At 38.2% G+C, this 18259-nt stretch overlaps 1 protein-coding gene across 6 annotated transcripts in view; it reads right to left on the minus strand.

The window, feature by feature from the left end:
* LOC140201476 (syntaxin-binding protein 5) overlaps window positions 1-12532 on the minus strand; it is a 228458-nt gene extending 215926 nt beyond the window's left edge. For 4 of the 6 annotated variants that reach the window (XM_072265649.1, XM_072265645.1, XM_072265647.1 and 1 more), the window contains exons 1-2: window positions 11932-12531; window positions 11037-11134 (exon numbers count right to left, since the gene is read on the minus strand). In XM_072265649.1, the coding sequence (XP_072121750.1) occupies window positions 11037-11134; window positions 11932-12084 (251 nt within the window). In that variant the 5' untranslated portion in view covers window positions 12085-12531. Of the gene's footprint in view, window positions 1-11036; window positions 11135-11931 lie in introns of all 6 variants that reach the window. The other 2 variants (XM_072265644.1, XM_072265648.1) reach the window with 2 other exon arrangements.
* Window positions 12533-18259: the final 5727 nt, after the last annotated feature.

An 18259-nucleotide genomic window follows, 5' to 3' on the forward strand; every position in this document is an offset into this window, starting at 1 on the left:
AATGTATAAGAGCAGACATGTCTTACTACAACTGTACAAATGCATTAAGCAGAGCCCATGTACAGTGATCTGTACAGTTATGTAAGAAAATAAATTAACATTTGAGATAATTCTGAGAATGTTCACTGATAGATACAAAGGGATTGCTTTATAAGGAAAAGTTGGAGATTGGGGTGGTGCTCACTGGTGTTTAGGAAAACGGAGGGCAAAACAACAACCCAAACATATAATGTGTTCAGATTCACTGGGTACTATATTAAAAATGATATACTGTAAACCTAGATCAAGCAGCTCAGCACGCTTCCTTCACTCTGGAACATTGCTTAATAGATGGATTCATTTTTACTTAATTAATTTCAAAAGTTCAAAATATTTTGTCAATATTAACTTCCCCAAGATAATGTGGGAATTTGAGCTTTATTCTCTGGATTAATAGTGTAATTATACAAATCCATGTAATCGCACTCTCAAATTACATCAGAAATAGGAAGTGACCACACATGTTCAGAATTAAATAATCAAATCTGAAAGTATTTTGGTGGTTTGAATAAACCTAAATACATTTCTATTTGGAAGTAAAAGAATCATTGACGAATACAGACATCCCTGGAATCCAGCAATTTGAATATCATAGGATGGTGAATGATCAAAAGCTGAAGCTGCATTATTGATAAGGAATGACACAGCAGTTACAGAGTGCAGATAGGAGATACAAGAGACTGCAGATGTTGCAACCTGGAGCAACATGCAAGGCACTGGGAGCATCTATGGAAGGAAACAGACAGTTGATATTTTGGGTGGAGACTCTTCATCTGGAGGAGAGCTACCCACTAGGCAGAAATCAAAGACTATAGCAGAACATTATTAATAGAAACTCTTTAAATTTTCACCCAATCCTCATACATTAAGTTGTGTTTGAGACTGTCAATCACAATCTCAAGACAACTTCCAATAAATATACTTAATGTGCCAATAACTAAAATATTCTTGCTTCCCTTGTCGTCCTTATAATAGTCATTGACGTATGACTTAGTGCTACCAGTTTCTCATGAAAACTACTTTCACTACTTACCCTCTCAGTAACTTCAATTATTTTGAAGTCATATGACTACGCATTCTTTAACCTTGTAAATAAAGTCACTTTTAAATTTCTTTGGTATGACACATGAGAACCTTCAAGGAAATATTTCTGGAACACTAATACTCTTCCACAATGGGATGTCATACTTCTCACTAAGGCTTAACAAACTTAGCACTACTGACATTCTGCACTTAGTGGCCATTTTATTAGGTACACCTGCATACCTGCTCATTAATGCAGATATCTGATTATGTGGCAACAATTCGATGCATAAACACTTACAGATATAGTGATGAGGTTCAGTTGTTATTCATACCAAACATTAGAATGGAGAAGAAACGCAATGTCAGTAACTTTGACCGTGAAATGATTGTTGGTGTCAGGCAGAGTAGTTTGAGCATCTTAGAAACTGCTGGTCTCCTAGCATTTTCACACACAACAGTCCCTAGAGTTTACAGAGAATGGTGCAAGAAAATTCAAAAAACCATTGTGAGCAGTTCTACAGGCAAAAATGCCTCGTTAATGAGAGGTCAAAGGAGAGTGGCCAAACTGGTTCAAGCTGCCAGGAAGGTGACAGGAATTCAAATAACCATGAACAACAATGGTGTGCAGAAGAGCATCTGTGAATGCGGACCGCATCTAATCTTGAAGTGGATGGACTACTGCAGCAGAAGACCACACTGGGTTCCACTCCTGTACCTAATATAGTGGCTACTGAGTGTATGTCGTGCAGTGACCGCAGATTTCCATTTGCTTATATGTATACAAACTTCCACTCTTGTATTCACACCAGAGATCATCCTATTCAATTAAAACCCCATTCACTTTCTGTTGACTACCTTTCATCCTTCATCTCACCCCACCTCATCTCTTTTCTCTTCTATAATTCCCATTTTCCACAATATTATTCTACAGTAAGTATACTTAAATATTGCTTGTTGTTTGCTCTACCATTTATTCCCACCCAAAGCAATTAACTTCGGCCTAGTGCAATTCTGACATTGCGAGATTAGACCTTAAAATTCATCTCAGATTTTTAAAAAAATATATTAAACACTGTTCTCAATGGTCAGATTTACAAACATAGCTTAATTTGATCACTAGCTCCCAGAACTCACACCACTGTGTATTATGGTTACTAGAACAATCACATAAAAATACAGTTCTTCAGCTGGAGAAGTTTTAAGAGCTGAAAGCACTTCCAGATTTAGTTATGCTGACACCATAACTACACTTACATGATTAATCTGATGCTTATACATAATCTCAAAGAATTAATTCTGCCTGCTTTTTGATGCAAGCTAGACCTTACTTCATAGATTCCCTTCCAATATTAATTTGGGTTCATTAATATTCAAAATATCACACACTAACCTGGCCTTCTCTTCCTTGAATTCTTTTTGAAGGTCTTTCCACCTGTATATCAAATTCTACTGTCAAGATCTCTGAGGATCTAACCTGGTCCCAACATATCGATGTAGTTATAAGAAGGCAAGACAGCGGCAATACTTCATTAGGAGTCTGAAGAGACTTGGTATGTCAACAAATCCACACAAAAACTTCTACAGATGTACAGCAACAAATACACACAAAAACTTCTACAGATGTACCGCGGAGAGCATTCTGACAGGCTGCATCACTGTCTGGTATGGGGGCGGGGGGGGTTGCTACTGCACAGTACTGAAAGAAGCTGCAGGAGGTTGTAAATCTAGTCAGCTCCATCTTGGGTACTAGCCTACAAAGTACCCAGGACATTTTCAAGGAGTAGTGTCTTAGAAAGACAGTGTCCATTATTAAGGACCTCCAGCACCCAGGGCATGTCCTTTTCTCACTGTTACCATCAGGTAGGAAGTACAGAAGCCTGAAGGCACACACTCAGCGATTCAGGAACAGCTTCTTCCCCTCTGCCATCCGATTCCTAAATGGACATTGAACCCTTGGACACTACCTCACTTTCTTAATGTACAGTATTTCTGTTTTTTGCACATTTTTTAATCTATTCAATATACATGAACTGTAATTGATTTGCTTATTTATTATTTTTTAAAATTTTATTTATTTTTTCTCTTCTATACTATGTATTACATTGAACTGCTGCTGCGAAGTTACAAATTTCACGTCACATGCTAGTGATAATAATTCTGATTCTGGAAAGTGAATTTTCTACATTTTTCTACAATACTACATCATAACAGTTCTAACTCAAGCAAGTAGTTCCAAATATATCTGGTATTAACATTTTCCAAAAAATTTGCAATTTGGGCAGCATTGACTACTGCTGATATATTCTGCACCTCATGTTGTGCAATATATTACATTCAATGCTGCACTGTTGGAGATACTATCTGCTGTGATGGCAAACAGGCAGTTTCAAAAGATCTAATCTCTCAATTTTGAAGCATCCTCTTTGATGCCTTTACCACTTTTTACAATGCAAGCAATTAAAAAAAAACAAGAGAATCTAATCTAATTATTTTGTTGCTTTTTATGACAGGCATTTTCCAGTGTCCTGCATGATGAAAGTAACTTAAGACCATTAGATTTAGGAGAAGTAGGCCATTCGGCCCATCGAGTCTGCTCTGCCAACCAATCATGGGTTGATCCACTTCATCCAGTTATCCCCACTCCCCTGCTTTCATTCCACACCCTTTGATGCCCCAACTTGCATCCCAAAAAGCACTCAGCTGCAAAGTTTTATGAATATGCTAAGGTTAAGAGTGCTGCTATACAGTTGCATGCAAATATTTTGTGCTAAAATGACCTGGCAGGGCATGAGCTGCTGAAGGAAATTGAAGGTTTTGTTTTAAGTAAAGCAGGAATAAATCTGAGGACAGGCATAAAAATGATTATATTCCTCTTCATCTTCAACCCCAGATCATTTCTAACTCTCAATGTATCAGCTTCTACAGGACAAATTACTGATGAGAAGAGCCACTGACCCATTATAAATCATCCATCTAGAAATACTTGCTGCATCAGAAACTAATTACAGAAGTCTTCTTCTAATTTATACAATCTTTAATTTCTATTTTTCACATGTTCTTTCTAATCTATGCCATTTAACTCATTTTCAATTGTTTGACTCCCAAAAAAAACATGGCAGTTATTTACAAGCACCATTTGATTTTGTGGGTAACCACTAATTTGTCACGAAGAGAAATTAAAGAAATTAATTTCCATAAGAACAAAGAATAATTTCCACAGTGAGTGAGACTGCAATCAAAGGATAATTTCTAAAGAGTAGCAAAGATTGCAAGTGCATGTAGTTATTTTATATAGATATGCAGACAATGTACTTAATGTCATAATTTCCCAAGAAATACAACCATTTATTAATTCTGAGAATTTCAAAATATCCTTCATGCATACAGTACTTGTTTTTGAAGCTTAAATTCATCTGGTTCACAGTTTTCTAGATGCCTACTTATACCCCTCTCACTGACACATTATCTTTTTTTTTGCAAAACAGTAGAAGTAAATACAATCCTCACTACAGAGAGTATTGAGGAGAAAAGACTGCAAGAAAAGAAATAGAAATAAGTCGACCATTCAGCCCTTCTTGCTCATTGTCATTAACATGGTTGCTCTTTTACCTCAGCACTACTTTCTTGCATTTGTGCTGCATCCTTTAATTCCCTGAATATCTAAAATATCTATAAATGCTTGGCTTGACAATACTCAGTGAATAACACTCAACAGGTCTCTTATGTAGAGAATTTCAAAGATTCACTATCCTCTGAGTGAAGAGGTTTTCTCAAACCTTAGTTCCAAATTCTGTACCATATTTTGTGACTGATTCCTGGTTCTAGACGTCATGGCCAAAGAAAATATGAAGCCTGCATTGACATTCTCAAATCCCACAAGAAATTATTTCTTATTCTTCAAAACTTTGAAGTATAGGCTTGCTCTGCTCAAACTTTCTTCAAAGAACAAACACTCAGAGGAATCAGTCTGATGAACCATCACTACACTCCTCTGTCAAACGTACAATCTTCATTAGATTTGGAGACAAGTCCTGCGCACTGTATTCCAGTTGTGTCTCATCATGCCTAATATAAATGCAGAAAGATTCTTGATTCAGATTCTTTTGCAACAAATACAGATGAACTTGTATTTTTCCATCTGCCATGTCTTTGCCCATTCAATACATCTGTCTATATTCCCCAAAGCCTCCCCTGGCAACGCCCTTCAGCCCACAGAGCCACCAAGTTTTACACCAATGGAAGATTTCATTTTACAGCCAGATGATTGATCTAGATAATGAAGAGCTAGAAATCCACCACCAGTCACTGTAGCAGTTCAATAGTCATAACCTCTCAATGAAAAACATTGTTTTTTTTACATAATTCAAATCTCAGTGCTCAACTGCACTTTACAGAATTAGCATGCACTCTAATTTTATCAAATGATTTTGAAGGTATTCAGAAAATCTAAATACACTGCATCAACTGGGCAGTAAAGCTACCTCATAGCTTGTGTTCTGGCACTGACAAGATTGCACTTTCTTCCTCTTGCACACTCCAGGAGGCACAAGTTTTTTCTCATATCCCAAAGGTGGGCAGGTTGCTAAGTTGGCAGGTCACTGTAAATTGCCTCATGTGGAATAGTGTCAGTTGAAGAATCTGGAAGGAGTTAATGGGAATGTGAAGAAAAAATTTTGGGATAAATGTAATCAGGTGCTTGATGGTCGACACAGACCTGGTGGGCTGAATGGCTTGTTTCAATGCTGTTTGAGTACAATTTTAATTCCTTTGCCTCAGTTACAACCTAAAACAATTTCCAGCAGATTTCCCTTTCATAAACACAAAGGGATTCTGCTCTGACTTATTTTATACAACTACCCTGTTACCGCTTTCTTAATAAATAGACTCCAACATTTTCCCTATTACTGCTATGAGGCTAACTGGTCTATAGTGCCCTGATTTCTCTTTGCGTTGCTTTTTTTTAAATAATACGGTTACATGTTCTAACTTCTAATCAGTGGCAACCATTCTGAAATTTACAGAATATTACTCTATCAGCTGCCAACAGAGCTCTCCAAATTTACAGAACGTTAAATGATGGTAACTAGTGCATCAACCATCTCCACAGCAACTCATCAAATCCTGAGCATTTATTGGCTTTCTGCAATATTTCTCTCTAAATTATTTCTACACTCTTTCAGCTCCTCCTCCACTCTCAGTTTTATGTCATCCACCATTTCAAAGTTTACTGTGTCTCCATTTATGGAGGCAGACGAGAGGGAGACAGTATGTGTAAGACAGGGAGAAAGAGCAGGAGAGGAAAAGAAAGATAAACGACAATGGATCATGAGATACAAAGTCATCACTATGATGCTCATGCAACTCTTAGGCCAGCATTAAACCATTAAAAACAGAAACACACTCTGCCATCTGCAACTAGATGGGGTAGGTGTGGGGAAACAGTGGAAGAAAACTGGAGGAAGGAGATAATAAAAATTAGGATAAAAAAAAAGTAATTTATAAATGTAAAATATGCATTCTGGCTACATTTATATACAAAGTCAGATGCCTCTTAATATTTAGATTTATTATTTTTTCAACTACAACCTTTGAATTAGCACCTGAAATATCAAATACCGAATCTGCAGTGGTATAACTTTGCATTAATTTGTCCCAAAAAGTCATCATCTTTCAGATCTATTGGAAATTAATAGCTTATCTCAATATTAAAGAGAATTTTCCCATTTTGAATCAATATTAGAATAGTTTAATTTAAAGTGAGATCCAAGCCAGAAGATTGAAATAGACAAAATGTGAACATTGGACATAAGCTGGACTTTAAGATTAATTTTTTACCCTTAATTGACCATATTATTCAACTTTCATCTAAATGGTTTCCATTATATTTAACTTTGATTGGTCGTATTAATGCAGTTAAGATGTTCTTTCTGCCAAAATTTTTATATATATTTCAGGCATTACCGATTTTTGTTCCAAAATCTTTTTTTGATAAAGTTGACTCAAAAATTTCTTCATTTATTTGGCAAAATAAAAACGCGAGACTGGGTAAAATACATTTACAGAAAGCTAAGAGAGATGGAGGTTTAGCATTACCTAACTTTAGACTCTATTATTGGGCAATTAATATTCGACATATGAAATTTTGGTTACTTGACCAGGATATACTATCCATTCCTAAATGGGTAGCAATGGAATTACAATCTGTTCAGGGCTTTACACTTGGCTCTATTTTAGGTTCCTCTCTTCCTTTTCATTTGAAACGCCTCAAACAGGTCTCTAACCCGATAGTTAAATATACCTTACGTATTTGGTTTCAATTCAGAAAATTTTTTGATCTTAAGCAATTTGGGCTAGCGATTCCTATTTTAGGTAACATATTTTTTCCTCCCTCTTTCACAGATCGTGCTTTTCAAATTTGGAAGACTAAGGGTATTTCACGGTTTTTGGATTTATTTTTAGATGGTTCCCTTATGTCTTTTGAACAATTATCTAATAAATATAATTTATCAAGAATACATTTTTTTAGATATCTACAAGTTAGAAATTTCCTAAGTACTATACTTTCTTCCTTTCCAATGCTTCCTCCTACATATATTTTAGATACTATAATTAACCTTAATCCATGTCAGAAAGGTGCACCGGCTATGATTTATAATATTATTATGAAACTTAGGAAAGCTCCATTTGATAAGATTAGGGTAGATTGGGAACAGGAATTGGGTTCTATCATTTCCGTGGATGACTGGGGGGCAGATTTTACAATTAGTCAATACTTCCTCTATCTGTGCTAAACATTCCCTAATTCAATTTAAAGTTGTTCATAGAGCACATATGTCCAAAGATAAATTAGCTCATTTTTATTCTCATATTAATCCTAGATGTCCGGGGCAGATAGCCTCTTTAACTCATATGTTTTGGTCTTGTCCTACTCTGGAAACTTTTTGGAGAGACATTTTTAATATTATCTCAAAGGTATTGAATATAGATATCTCTCCTCACCCTATTACTGCTATCTTTGGATTACTTAAAATTTCCAGTAATCTTTCTCCTTCAGCCCGTAGAATGATTGCATTTCTTACTTCAATGGCGAAAAGATGTATCTTACAACATCGGAAAGAGCTTAATGCTCCAACTACTTTTTTTTGGTTTTCTCAGACGATATTATGCTTGACTTTGGAGAAAATTAGAAGCAATCTCTATGATCCCTCACTTAAATTTGAACAGACCTGGAGATCTTTTATTCAATATTTTCATTTAATGTAATTTTTTTTTCTCTTTTTTGCTCCATATTTATATGCCCTTCTTGTTTTTTTTTTACTGTTTTTAATGGAGGTCGGGTTTGAGGACGTGATTTTAAGTTCTTTAACTCTACTTGGTTCCAAGTTAGCCCATTGCTTTGCTTTGCTTTTAGTTTAGTTGCACGGTGGGTTTTTTTTTTCCTTTTCTCCATTGATATATATATAAATTAGTATACTATTATGTTACCTTATTATGTTATGTTTAAATTACATTGTTTGTATCATTTTTTATCTGTATTAATATCTCCTGTAATTTTATTATATTTTATTATATTCTAACAGTGTATTAGTGCCTATATGGCTTACCTTTTTGTATACATTCAATAAAAAGATTTAAAAAGGAAAGGACATAAGCTGGACAAGTGACTCCTTGGATCTGTGGCAAATTTAGAATGAATTTGGGATTTGTTGGGAAAAAAAGAGACCTCAATTAATCTGCATTCTAAAAACATCCCAAGTCCAAATGCTTCTAGATATTATCTTTTTGACATGAGTAATTCATGCTCATAAAGGCTGTCCCCACATTAGACCACAGGTAACTGCAAGCACTGATTTGGTACAAAATGCCAGATGTGCTAAACCTAAGTGAGAAATGGCACACCTGCCAGAGAGAAGGGAAGGATAGACAGGGAGCAGTTTTTTTTTAAATGGACCAGCCCAGTAATTCAGGTTAATGAATTTAACCTGAATTAGGTCAATGTAAGAATTCAACTCAAGGACTGGCAACCTAGATCAGATCCAATATGAAGTGCTTCAGTTTTGGTGAACATTTCATGGTAAGAAACTAGAACTGATCTAGAACATGGCATGGAGCAAATAATTGGTGTCAAATAGTTGTGTAGGAGCATGGACAAAACTTCAGACATACACTGCATGTGTAACAATGTACCCCAAAGTTAAATAGAGAAAGGATGTATTACACAAATATTACAGATGTACTAACTATATTGGAGCTAAGCATTGGAATGCAAGGCAAACAGAAGAAACTGAATAACTGTTGTTTTATACAAGTAAGGATGGCTAACATACTAACAGTGATAGTTTCCTAAGCACAAAATGACATTTTAAGGATGATGGCTCTGGGGAGGAGGACATCAGAACAAAATTTCTTGCCACTATTTCTTGTCAGGAGTCAAGTAGCATGAATTGGGAGATAGTGATATGGAGTTTCCAAATTAGGGATGAATTTCAGACCTTAACAGGGCACGTACTGGATTTAGGACAGGTTTAAAATGTTTAGAAGTGTAACTAAACATCAGCTTTCTGCCATCAGGATGCTTGAATTAAATTCAATCATGGGCAATAAAACATCATAGCCCCTTAAATAACAACTGCCATTAATTTAGCAGCTTGTGTTAGGAACAAAACAGATGGTGTCATCAATTTAAAGGCGGAGACCAACACTGTGATATAATTATAAGCCAATAAGTATTAATTTAATAAAACATGTCAATGCACATCACAGGAACTTCAAAGGCTGACAGATTTAAACAGAAGAAATAAGGAAGGCTGAAAGTTTAGACTAAAAGTAGTTTTAAAGAACATTTTAAAAGGAGAGGAACGTCAAAAATTTGAGACCCAATAACTGAGCAGTGCAGGAGTTACAAGACAGAATTTGAATACCACAGGGATTTAAGGTTTGTATGGTTGAGAGTTAAAGGAGGAATTTGAATATGATGGAAATGTTAAAAACTGAAAGCATTGTTTACCAAGTCAAATTAGAGGCCTTAGTAAAAGTGCTTCCAAATCTGTTTGGTGCTCATTATGTTTTTCACCTTATGTATTGTTAGACCCCCCCCCCCACCCATTCCCATTTAACTTCTCAAGCAACACTAGGAACAGATAAACTCTTATTTTAATAAAAGGAAATGCACAGTCAAGATACTCAGACATCAGTTAGGTTGTCAAACTACAAAGGGCCTGGCCATAATATAGCTCCAATATTGCAAAGTACCCAACACATTCATAAAAGCATCTACTGTATACATCATTACAAGCCACCAAAAGGCCATCTCCATGCTGAACACAAATGCATTGATGGGAATACATTGAAATTAGTCTCCAAAACAATATCAAAGAAGGAAAATAATAAATAACAAAGGAAAAGGTACAATATTATTTTTCTATTAAAAAAAGCAAAGTATGCTGCAATGAAAACAGTTAAAAAATCTAAAAAACTACAGTTCATATGTTCACAGAGGGGAGCAGCTGTACTGAGTCAGATGGATAGATAGATAATGAACCACAAAACATGTGACAAGCCAGAAATGAACTACCATGGCTTGTACACACCCAGTAAGTAACAAGCAAAAGACACAGGAACCCACTGATTAAAGCCTGATAATTAGAATTCATAATACATGCAACATCAATAGACTGCAGTCTAATTACTGCACAATTTACATTCAATCTTAGCATGGTATTGGCAGATACAAGAATAGGCCAAACACTAAAACATTACCTTCACTGACTGATGATCATAAAAGAGGATTTCTCCTGCACATCTTCATTACTGTAGCAGGAGAAATGTAGTACGGTATACTATCAGTCCATGCACCACAGTTTTGAAAAGGTAATGACTGACAAGCCTCTCCAATTGCATAGAACAAAGTGTCAAAGGCTCCACAGAGAATGGAATTTATTACTGTCGCGCCAATCACAGTCAAAGGATACAGTCTTAATGATCCGGATTGGGTTCCAATTGCCAGGATTTTTTGCACCGGATCGAAAGCCATGGCTGAAGGCTGATACGGAAATCCATGACGAACAGTCTAACACAAGTAGCAACAGAAAGACCAGGTGTAAAAGGAAGGACTGGGGATTAACAAACTACAGAAACATTACAATTTAGGATGCAAAGGGGGAATGGAAGGAATGGGGTAATGCAAGTGATCATTTGGCAACAGATATGACTGTTGTGAGGCACAGGTATACAGGTAAGGGCTAAGATACAAAGATTGATGAGGGCGAGAGAGGGAGTCAAAAGGAGGTAAATTTAGGCATTGACAGGAAATGGGAAGTAGGATCGAGGAGCCAACCAAGCACAGATGACAGCTGAGTGAAAGCAAAAGATGTGATGTGGGAGAGGCAAATGATGATTGGAGCAGAGGAAAGAAGCTGGGAATAGCAGAAGTTGGGGGAGGGAATGGTGATTGGGAATGGCAGAAGTTTGGGGAGGGGGCGACTTACGATGAGAGGCAAAGAGACAAGACTGGAAATTACCAAGATCAAGAAAGAGGTTTTGTGGATGGGAGGGAATGAAGAGACTAGGATCGAAAAGGTTGAAGGGGCGGGTCTACCTCGAGTAAAATACGGACTGACAGATGGGGATTAACCGTGGAGGAGATGACGGCCAAGAGATACGGTGTGACAATCGGAAACGGGGAGGCAGATTATCACTGTCCTGCCTCGGGCCACTGAATGCCGCATTACCAGGGACCTGACTATGCCTTCCTAACCCACCCCCCTCATCGTCCCTGCTGTGGTGACCCTGAGCCCGGGAGCGGAGGAGGGAGGGAGGGAGGGAGGGGAAGGCGGGTTACGATGGGAGAACCAGAGCCGCACTCACTTTGCAGAGCTGGAAGTGCTCAGAGCAGAGGCTCTCGACGATGTCACTGTCGGGAGCCCGCTGACCGGGTTGCGATGACGAGGAGGAGGACGACGAGGCGACCGCCGCCGCCGTCAGGCCGTCCAGCACCTTCCTGATGTTGAACTTCTTCATGATGCCGCTGCCCCGCGTCACATGTCAGAGCGGCCGGCAGCAGCGCTCAGGCCGCGGGGCTGAGGGGCGGGGCGGGGCGCTGCGCTGCGGCGCGCTGCTCTTAGCCCTCCTGGGCTCCGGCCGCTCGCCTTCTGCCGAGGCTCCTTGCGCTCGGCCCTGGCCCGTTGGTTCTTCGGCCCGACCTGGCCTGGCCTGTCCGCCTCCCTCAGTCACTCGCTCGCCCGCCCTGCCGCTGGACACGGAAACGCAGCCACAAACCGGACCGCAGCTCCGCACTTGCGCACAGTCCGCGCCGCCGCCGCGCGCGCGCACACACCCGGATGTCAAGGAGCCGGTGCACCTGAGGCGATCGAGCGCAGCGCAGAGGGTGGGCGAGCGTAGCTCCACTGCTGACACAACCAGGGCGTGGAGCAGTCCGATTAATTCGATGCCAGTGCTGATCTTGCAATAGTAGCACTGGAATGACAGCGTTGATGGTGGCACTGATAGTAAATAGCAGCGTAATAGCGTCACTGTGAGAGCGGCAGTATTAATGGTGACAGTAATGGTAAATAGCAGGTAACAGTGCAACAGCATCACTAGCACAACAGCACAATGGATACTGTAGTGGTAAATTACGTTCGCATTGCAATAATAGCACGAGGATAGGATGCTAATAGTGGAACTAGTAGTTGAAACGGAGCTAGTACTGTAGTTACAGGGGTAAATAGCAATATCAAAGAAGAGCGGTAGCAAAATGTTAGTCGTGCAATAGCAGAATCAATAATAGTGAATAACAGTGGTAATAGTGCAAAATAACACTACAGTTGTAGTAGTGGCAATCGTAGTGAATAGCAGCCGTGACAGTGCAACAGCACTAGCAAAACAACTTTAGTAGCGGCACCAGAAGAGAGCATTGGTGAGTGGAGGCAATAATTGCAAATATCTGCAGAGATAGTGCAATTGCAGCACAAGTAGCAACATTAATAGGACAATGGCATTTAAAGAACAGAATTAAAAGTGCACTAGAAATAGTAATATAATAATAGTGAAAAGCAGTATAATAGGTAAATAGCAACAGTGGAATAGCTGTGTTAGTGGTAACACTAGTAACAAATAACAACATTAATACAATAGCAGTATTACTAGTCACGATTGCTATTACGGTACTAAACATCAGTGTTAGTTGTGCAGTAGTAGCAACAGAATAGCAATATTAAAAGTACAGCAGGATAAATAGAAGTGTAATAACATAATAGCAATGGCTGGAATGGCAGCATGAGACTAGCAAAACTATTTACTACTAATGTCAATAGTGCAGTTGCTGCAATAGTATAGCAGCCTTAGTCATGGATATTGTTATTGTTGACAGTGTTAATAGTGAAATTGAAGTATAGAAATAGCAGCAACAATACTGTAATGGCAGGACTGGAATTTCAGCCTTAATAATGCAACATTAAGTAGCAATATTAATTGTTCAAAATGTCATTAAAGAAGTGATATGGGAATAGTAAATAGCATTAATTGTGCATTAGTATCATTTAAAGAAGTGATATTGATGGGAATAGTAGCAAGTAGTATTAATTGTGCAGTAGTAAAATTATAACATCAAACATGGGAATAATTTTTTTTTCTTTTTGTAGGATCTGAATGTGACCGGCCAGGTCCACATTCATTGTTCATCCTTAATCAATCCCGAGAAACTGGTGGCAAGCCCCCTTCATGAGTTAGAGTCCTTTTAGGAAAAGCCATTGGGCAAGGAGTTCCAGCAATTGGCCCAGTGGTGATGAAAGGACTGTGATGCATTCCCAAGTCAAGATGATGTGTGATTTGGAGGAGAATCTGCAGGTGGTCCTAAGTTTCTGCTTCATAGCAATGTTAGTAGTAAAATAATAATACCATGGTACTAGCATTTACAGTTAATTGGTAATACTACAACAGTAGCAAATAGAAACATTAATAGCACAATAATAACACTGGAAAAGCATTATTAATCACTGTAGCAGCATTAATAGTAGCTGCTAGACCATGACCAGTAGTAATAATAACTGTAGAATTGGTAATACAATATAACCATTATTGGGAGCAGCTGGATTAAAATTAATGATGTTGTTTGTAGGAGCAATGAAGCAATCTATAAAGCAATACTGTAGTTAGTATAGGATAAGTAAATAACAGCAGAATAAATAGGGGTATTATTTGATGTTTAGTGTACAGGATCAGCTGACTGAACCCTCAGGAACATCCTTGAATGCAAAAGTTATCACCAAGCATCAATAAAAAAATAACATTAATTAGAGTAGTAAGATGAAGACAGAGCATAATTAATAATGACAAAAATACCAAGTTCACTACCAGAAAGTAGTATGAACAGACTGATAACATTAATAGAAGTAGCAGAATTAATCATGTTGGGTTTACAGGACTAACTTTAATTTCAATGCTGATAGGAACAAATGTAGTACAGTACAAGTACACCCAGCAATTCTTCGATAGATGAACCAATCAAAGTAAAACCTTGACCAGTTTGGCTGCTGCCGAGGCTACCCTTGTTTCTCTGAAATTACTATTCCTCCATGATCCTACCTTTTTCCATTGATGCCGAAGTCAGTATTAATGAGCTGCTGGACTAATCATCACTAATCACTTAGTCATAATCATTAGCATTCATTTCAAGAAGACTAGAATATAAAAGCAAGGATATAATGCTGAGACTTTATAAGACATTGGTCAGAATACACTTGGAGTATTCTGAGCAGTTTTGGCCCCTTATCTAAGAAACGATGTGCTGCCATTGGAGAGGAAGTTCACAAGAATTACTCCAGGAATGAAAGGGTTTATGTACGAGGAGTGTTTGATGGCTCTGGGCTGACCTCATTGAAACCTGTTAAATATTGAAAGGTGCAGATGGAGTGGATTTAGAGGGGATTTTTCCTATAGTGGGGAGTCTAGGACCAGAGGACAGAGCCTCAGAACAGAGGGACATTACTTTAGAACAGAAGTGAGGTGGAATTTCTTTAGCCAGAGGATGGTGAATCTGTGGAATTGATATTTACAGATGGCTGTGGAGGCCAAGTCATTGGGTATTCTTAAAGCAGAAGTTGATGGGTTCTTCATTAGTAAGTGTGCCAAAGGATTCTGTGAGAAGACAAGAGAATGGGGTTGAGAGGAATAATAAATCAGCCATGATAGAATGGAGAAGCAGGCTCCATGGACTGAATAGACTAATTCTGTTTCTATGTCTTATGATCATATAATAGTATCAGCAATTATTAATTAAGCCACTGATACTAATGTCATCTTTCCAGGCGCAGATCCATGGTCTTGCGAGACTAACGGATGCCACCACCACTAATGTCATCATTAATGAGGTTAGCTGGATTTAGAGTTAAATAGCATTAACACAAATAAGAGGATTAAAAGTAAAATTAAAATAAAATTCTGCAGAGACTGGGAATCTGGGGGGAGAAAAACAGAACAAGCCTGGAATACTAGGCTAGTTAAGCAACGGCTGTGGAAAAGAGAAAGAAATTTCAGGTTGATGACTTGTAATTGGAACTGGGAAAAGATTGAGGAAGACAGATGAGAGTAGGAGTCCTGGAATTGGAAGGCTAGTGGCTATGTTCATTCACCACTCTTGCTCACCTTATATAAATGTATTGGTCAGCAAGATTAATTGTAAAACATTGTTAATACGAAGAGAGGAATTAATAATAATATTAGTATTAATAGGATAATTAACACTAAGAACAGGAAAATAAGGCTAATGATAAAACTGACATGAGGAAATTCAGCATATATAATAGTTGTAGTATAATTAGCTACAGGAAAAAATGCTATCAGTTTCAGTTGGATCAAGTATTATCAGCTTTAACAGGAACAACATGTTTATTTGTAACAGAAGCATTAAGAAGAACAGCACAATTGATAACAATGACAGGGTTAATAACAAAACCATTAAGAATATCAGCAGAAATAAAATATTATTAACAATTAGGGTTAGCAGGATAGAATAGTGGCAATAAAGGAGTTGTATGTCTAATAGTAACATGAGAATTAATAGAAGTGGCAGAACTCAGTAATATCAGTGTTGTATGAATTGTAAAACAAATATCAATAACAAAATAACGTGCAAAAGAACTATTAGAAATTGCTTTTTGGAGAACAGAGGGCTAGAAGCAATATCAACATGATTAGTAACAGAATCAACAGCAATTATAGTACTAAAAGCACTATGGGCTAATAGTAATCGAGCAGAATGTAAAGGCAGCTTTCACAAAACCGGCTTGGCTAACAGTAACACTGCTATTAATGATACCATCGGTTCTAATATCAGCAGGAGTCAGCAATAATGGAATTAATATGAATAATAATAATTTACAATATTAATGGAAACAGCCTTTATGGTAGTAGTGGAGAAATTAAAAGAACAGGATGATTAACAACACGCATGCACACAAAACGCTGGAGGAACTCAGCAGGCCAGGCAGCATCTAAGGAAAAGAGTACAGTCGACGTTTCGGGCCGAGACTCTTCAGCAGGACTGGAGGAAAAAAAAGCTGAGGAGTAGATGAAAAGGTGGGGGGAAGGGAAGAGAGAAACACAAGGTGATAGGTGAAAGCTGAAGGGGGAGGGATGAGATAAAGAGCTGGGCAGTTGATTGGTGAAAGAGATACAGGGCTAGAGGGAGTCTGGTACAAGAGGACAGAAGGGCAAGGAAGAAAGAAGGGGCGAGGAGCACAGAGGGAGGCAATGGGCAGGCAGGGAGATAAGGTGATAGAAGGAAAAGGGGATGGGGGAATAGTGAAGGGGGAGGGGTGGTATTATTGGAAATCAATGTTCATGCCATCAGGTTGGAGGCTACCCAGACGGAATATAAGGTGTTGTTCCAACCTAAGTGTGGCCTCATCACGGCAGTGGAGGAGGACATGGATAGACATATTGGGTTGGGAATGGGAAGTGTAATTAAAATGGGTGGCCACTGGGAGATCCCGCTTTTTCTGGTGACAGAGCCTGGGTGCTCGGAGAAGTGGTCTCCCAATCACTGATTAGCAATAACATCATTAACAGGAAAAACATTACTCATGGTAGTTTGAACATTAATAGGAACAAAAGCACCAATATTGTAGTATCATTCAAAGGAACAGAATTAACAGTTGTGGGACATTACTAGGAACTGTTGGGCAAATGTAGTTTTAGCAGTAGTAGGTGCTGCAGAAGAGTCATGGCAGTTTTAAATGGAACACAACAATTCGTACTTGCAGCATACTATTATACATTTCAATATTATCTGCAATAACTCTACAAATTGTTATGGGAGGATTAATATCATATTTTAGAATATAGAACAGTACAACATAGGAACAGGCCTTTTGTCCCACAACATTGTTCCAACCAATTAAATTAGTAATCAGATGGCTAATTAAACTGACGTCTTCTGTGTACACAATGTCCACATCCTTCCATTTTCATCACATTCATGTGCCTATCTAGTTGTGTCTTACGAGTCTCTAATGTTTCTGCCCCAGGCAGTACATTCCAGGCACCCACCATTCTCTGTGGGAAAAAAAAAGTGCTCCTTGCATCACCTTTGAAACTATGTCCTCTCAACTTAAATGCATGCCCTCTGGTATTAGGCATTTGAATCCTGGGAAAAAATACTGCCTGTCTACTCTATCTATTCCCCTCATTATCTTATAAACTTCTCTAAGATCTTCCCTCAGCCTCTACCACTTTAGCGAAAACAACACTAGTTTGTCCAGCCTCTCACACACTCTCTCATTCAGGCAGCATCCTGGTAAACCTCTTCTGCACTTTTTCCAAAGCCTCGACATCCTTCCTATAATGGGGCAACCAGAACAGTGTACAATATTCCAGATGCAGCTTAAAACTAGAGTTCTATAAAGCTGCAACATAACTCCCTGACTTTTAAACTCAATTCCTTGACTTATAAAGGCAAGCATGCCATATGCCTTGTTAACATCCTACCAACCTAGCCATTTTCAGTGAGCTATGAATTTTGACCTGAAGATCCCTCTACTCCTTAATGCTGTTAAGGATCTTTCCTTAATGGTGTACTGTTTCTTTAAATTTGACTTACCAAGGGGCAACACTTCACATTTGGCCAAGTTAAACTCCATCTTCCATTTCTCTGTCCACATCTGCAACTGGTCTATATCAATTTTAATTCTTTGCC

Source organism: Mobula birostris, chromosome 8 (assembly GCF_030028105.1).
Source record: "Mobula birostris isolate sMobBir1 chromosome 8, sMobBir1.hap1, whole genome shotgun sequence".
NCBI lineage: Eukaryota > Metazoa > Chordata > Chondrichthyes > Myliobatiformes > Myliobatidae > Mobula > Mobula birostris.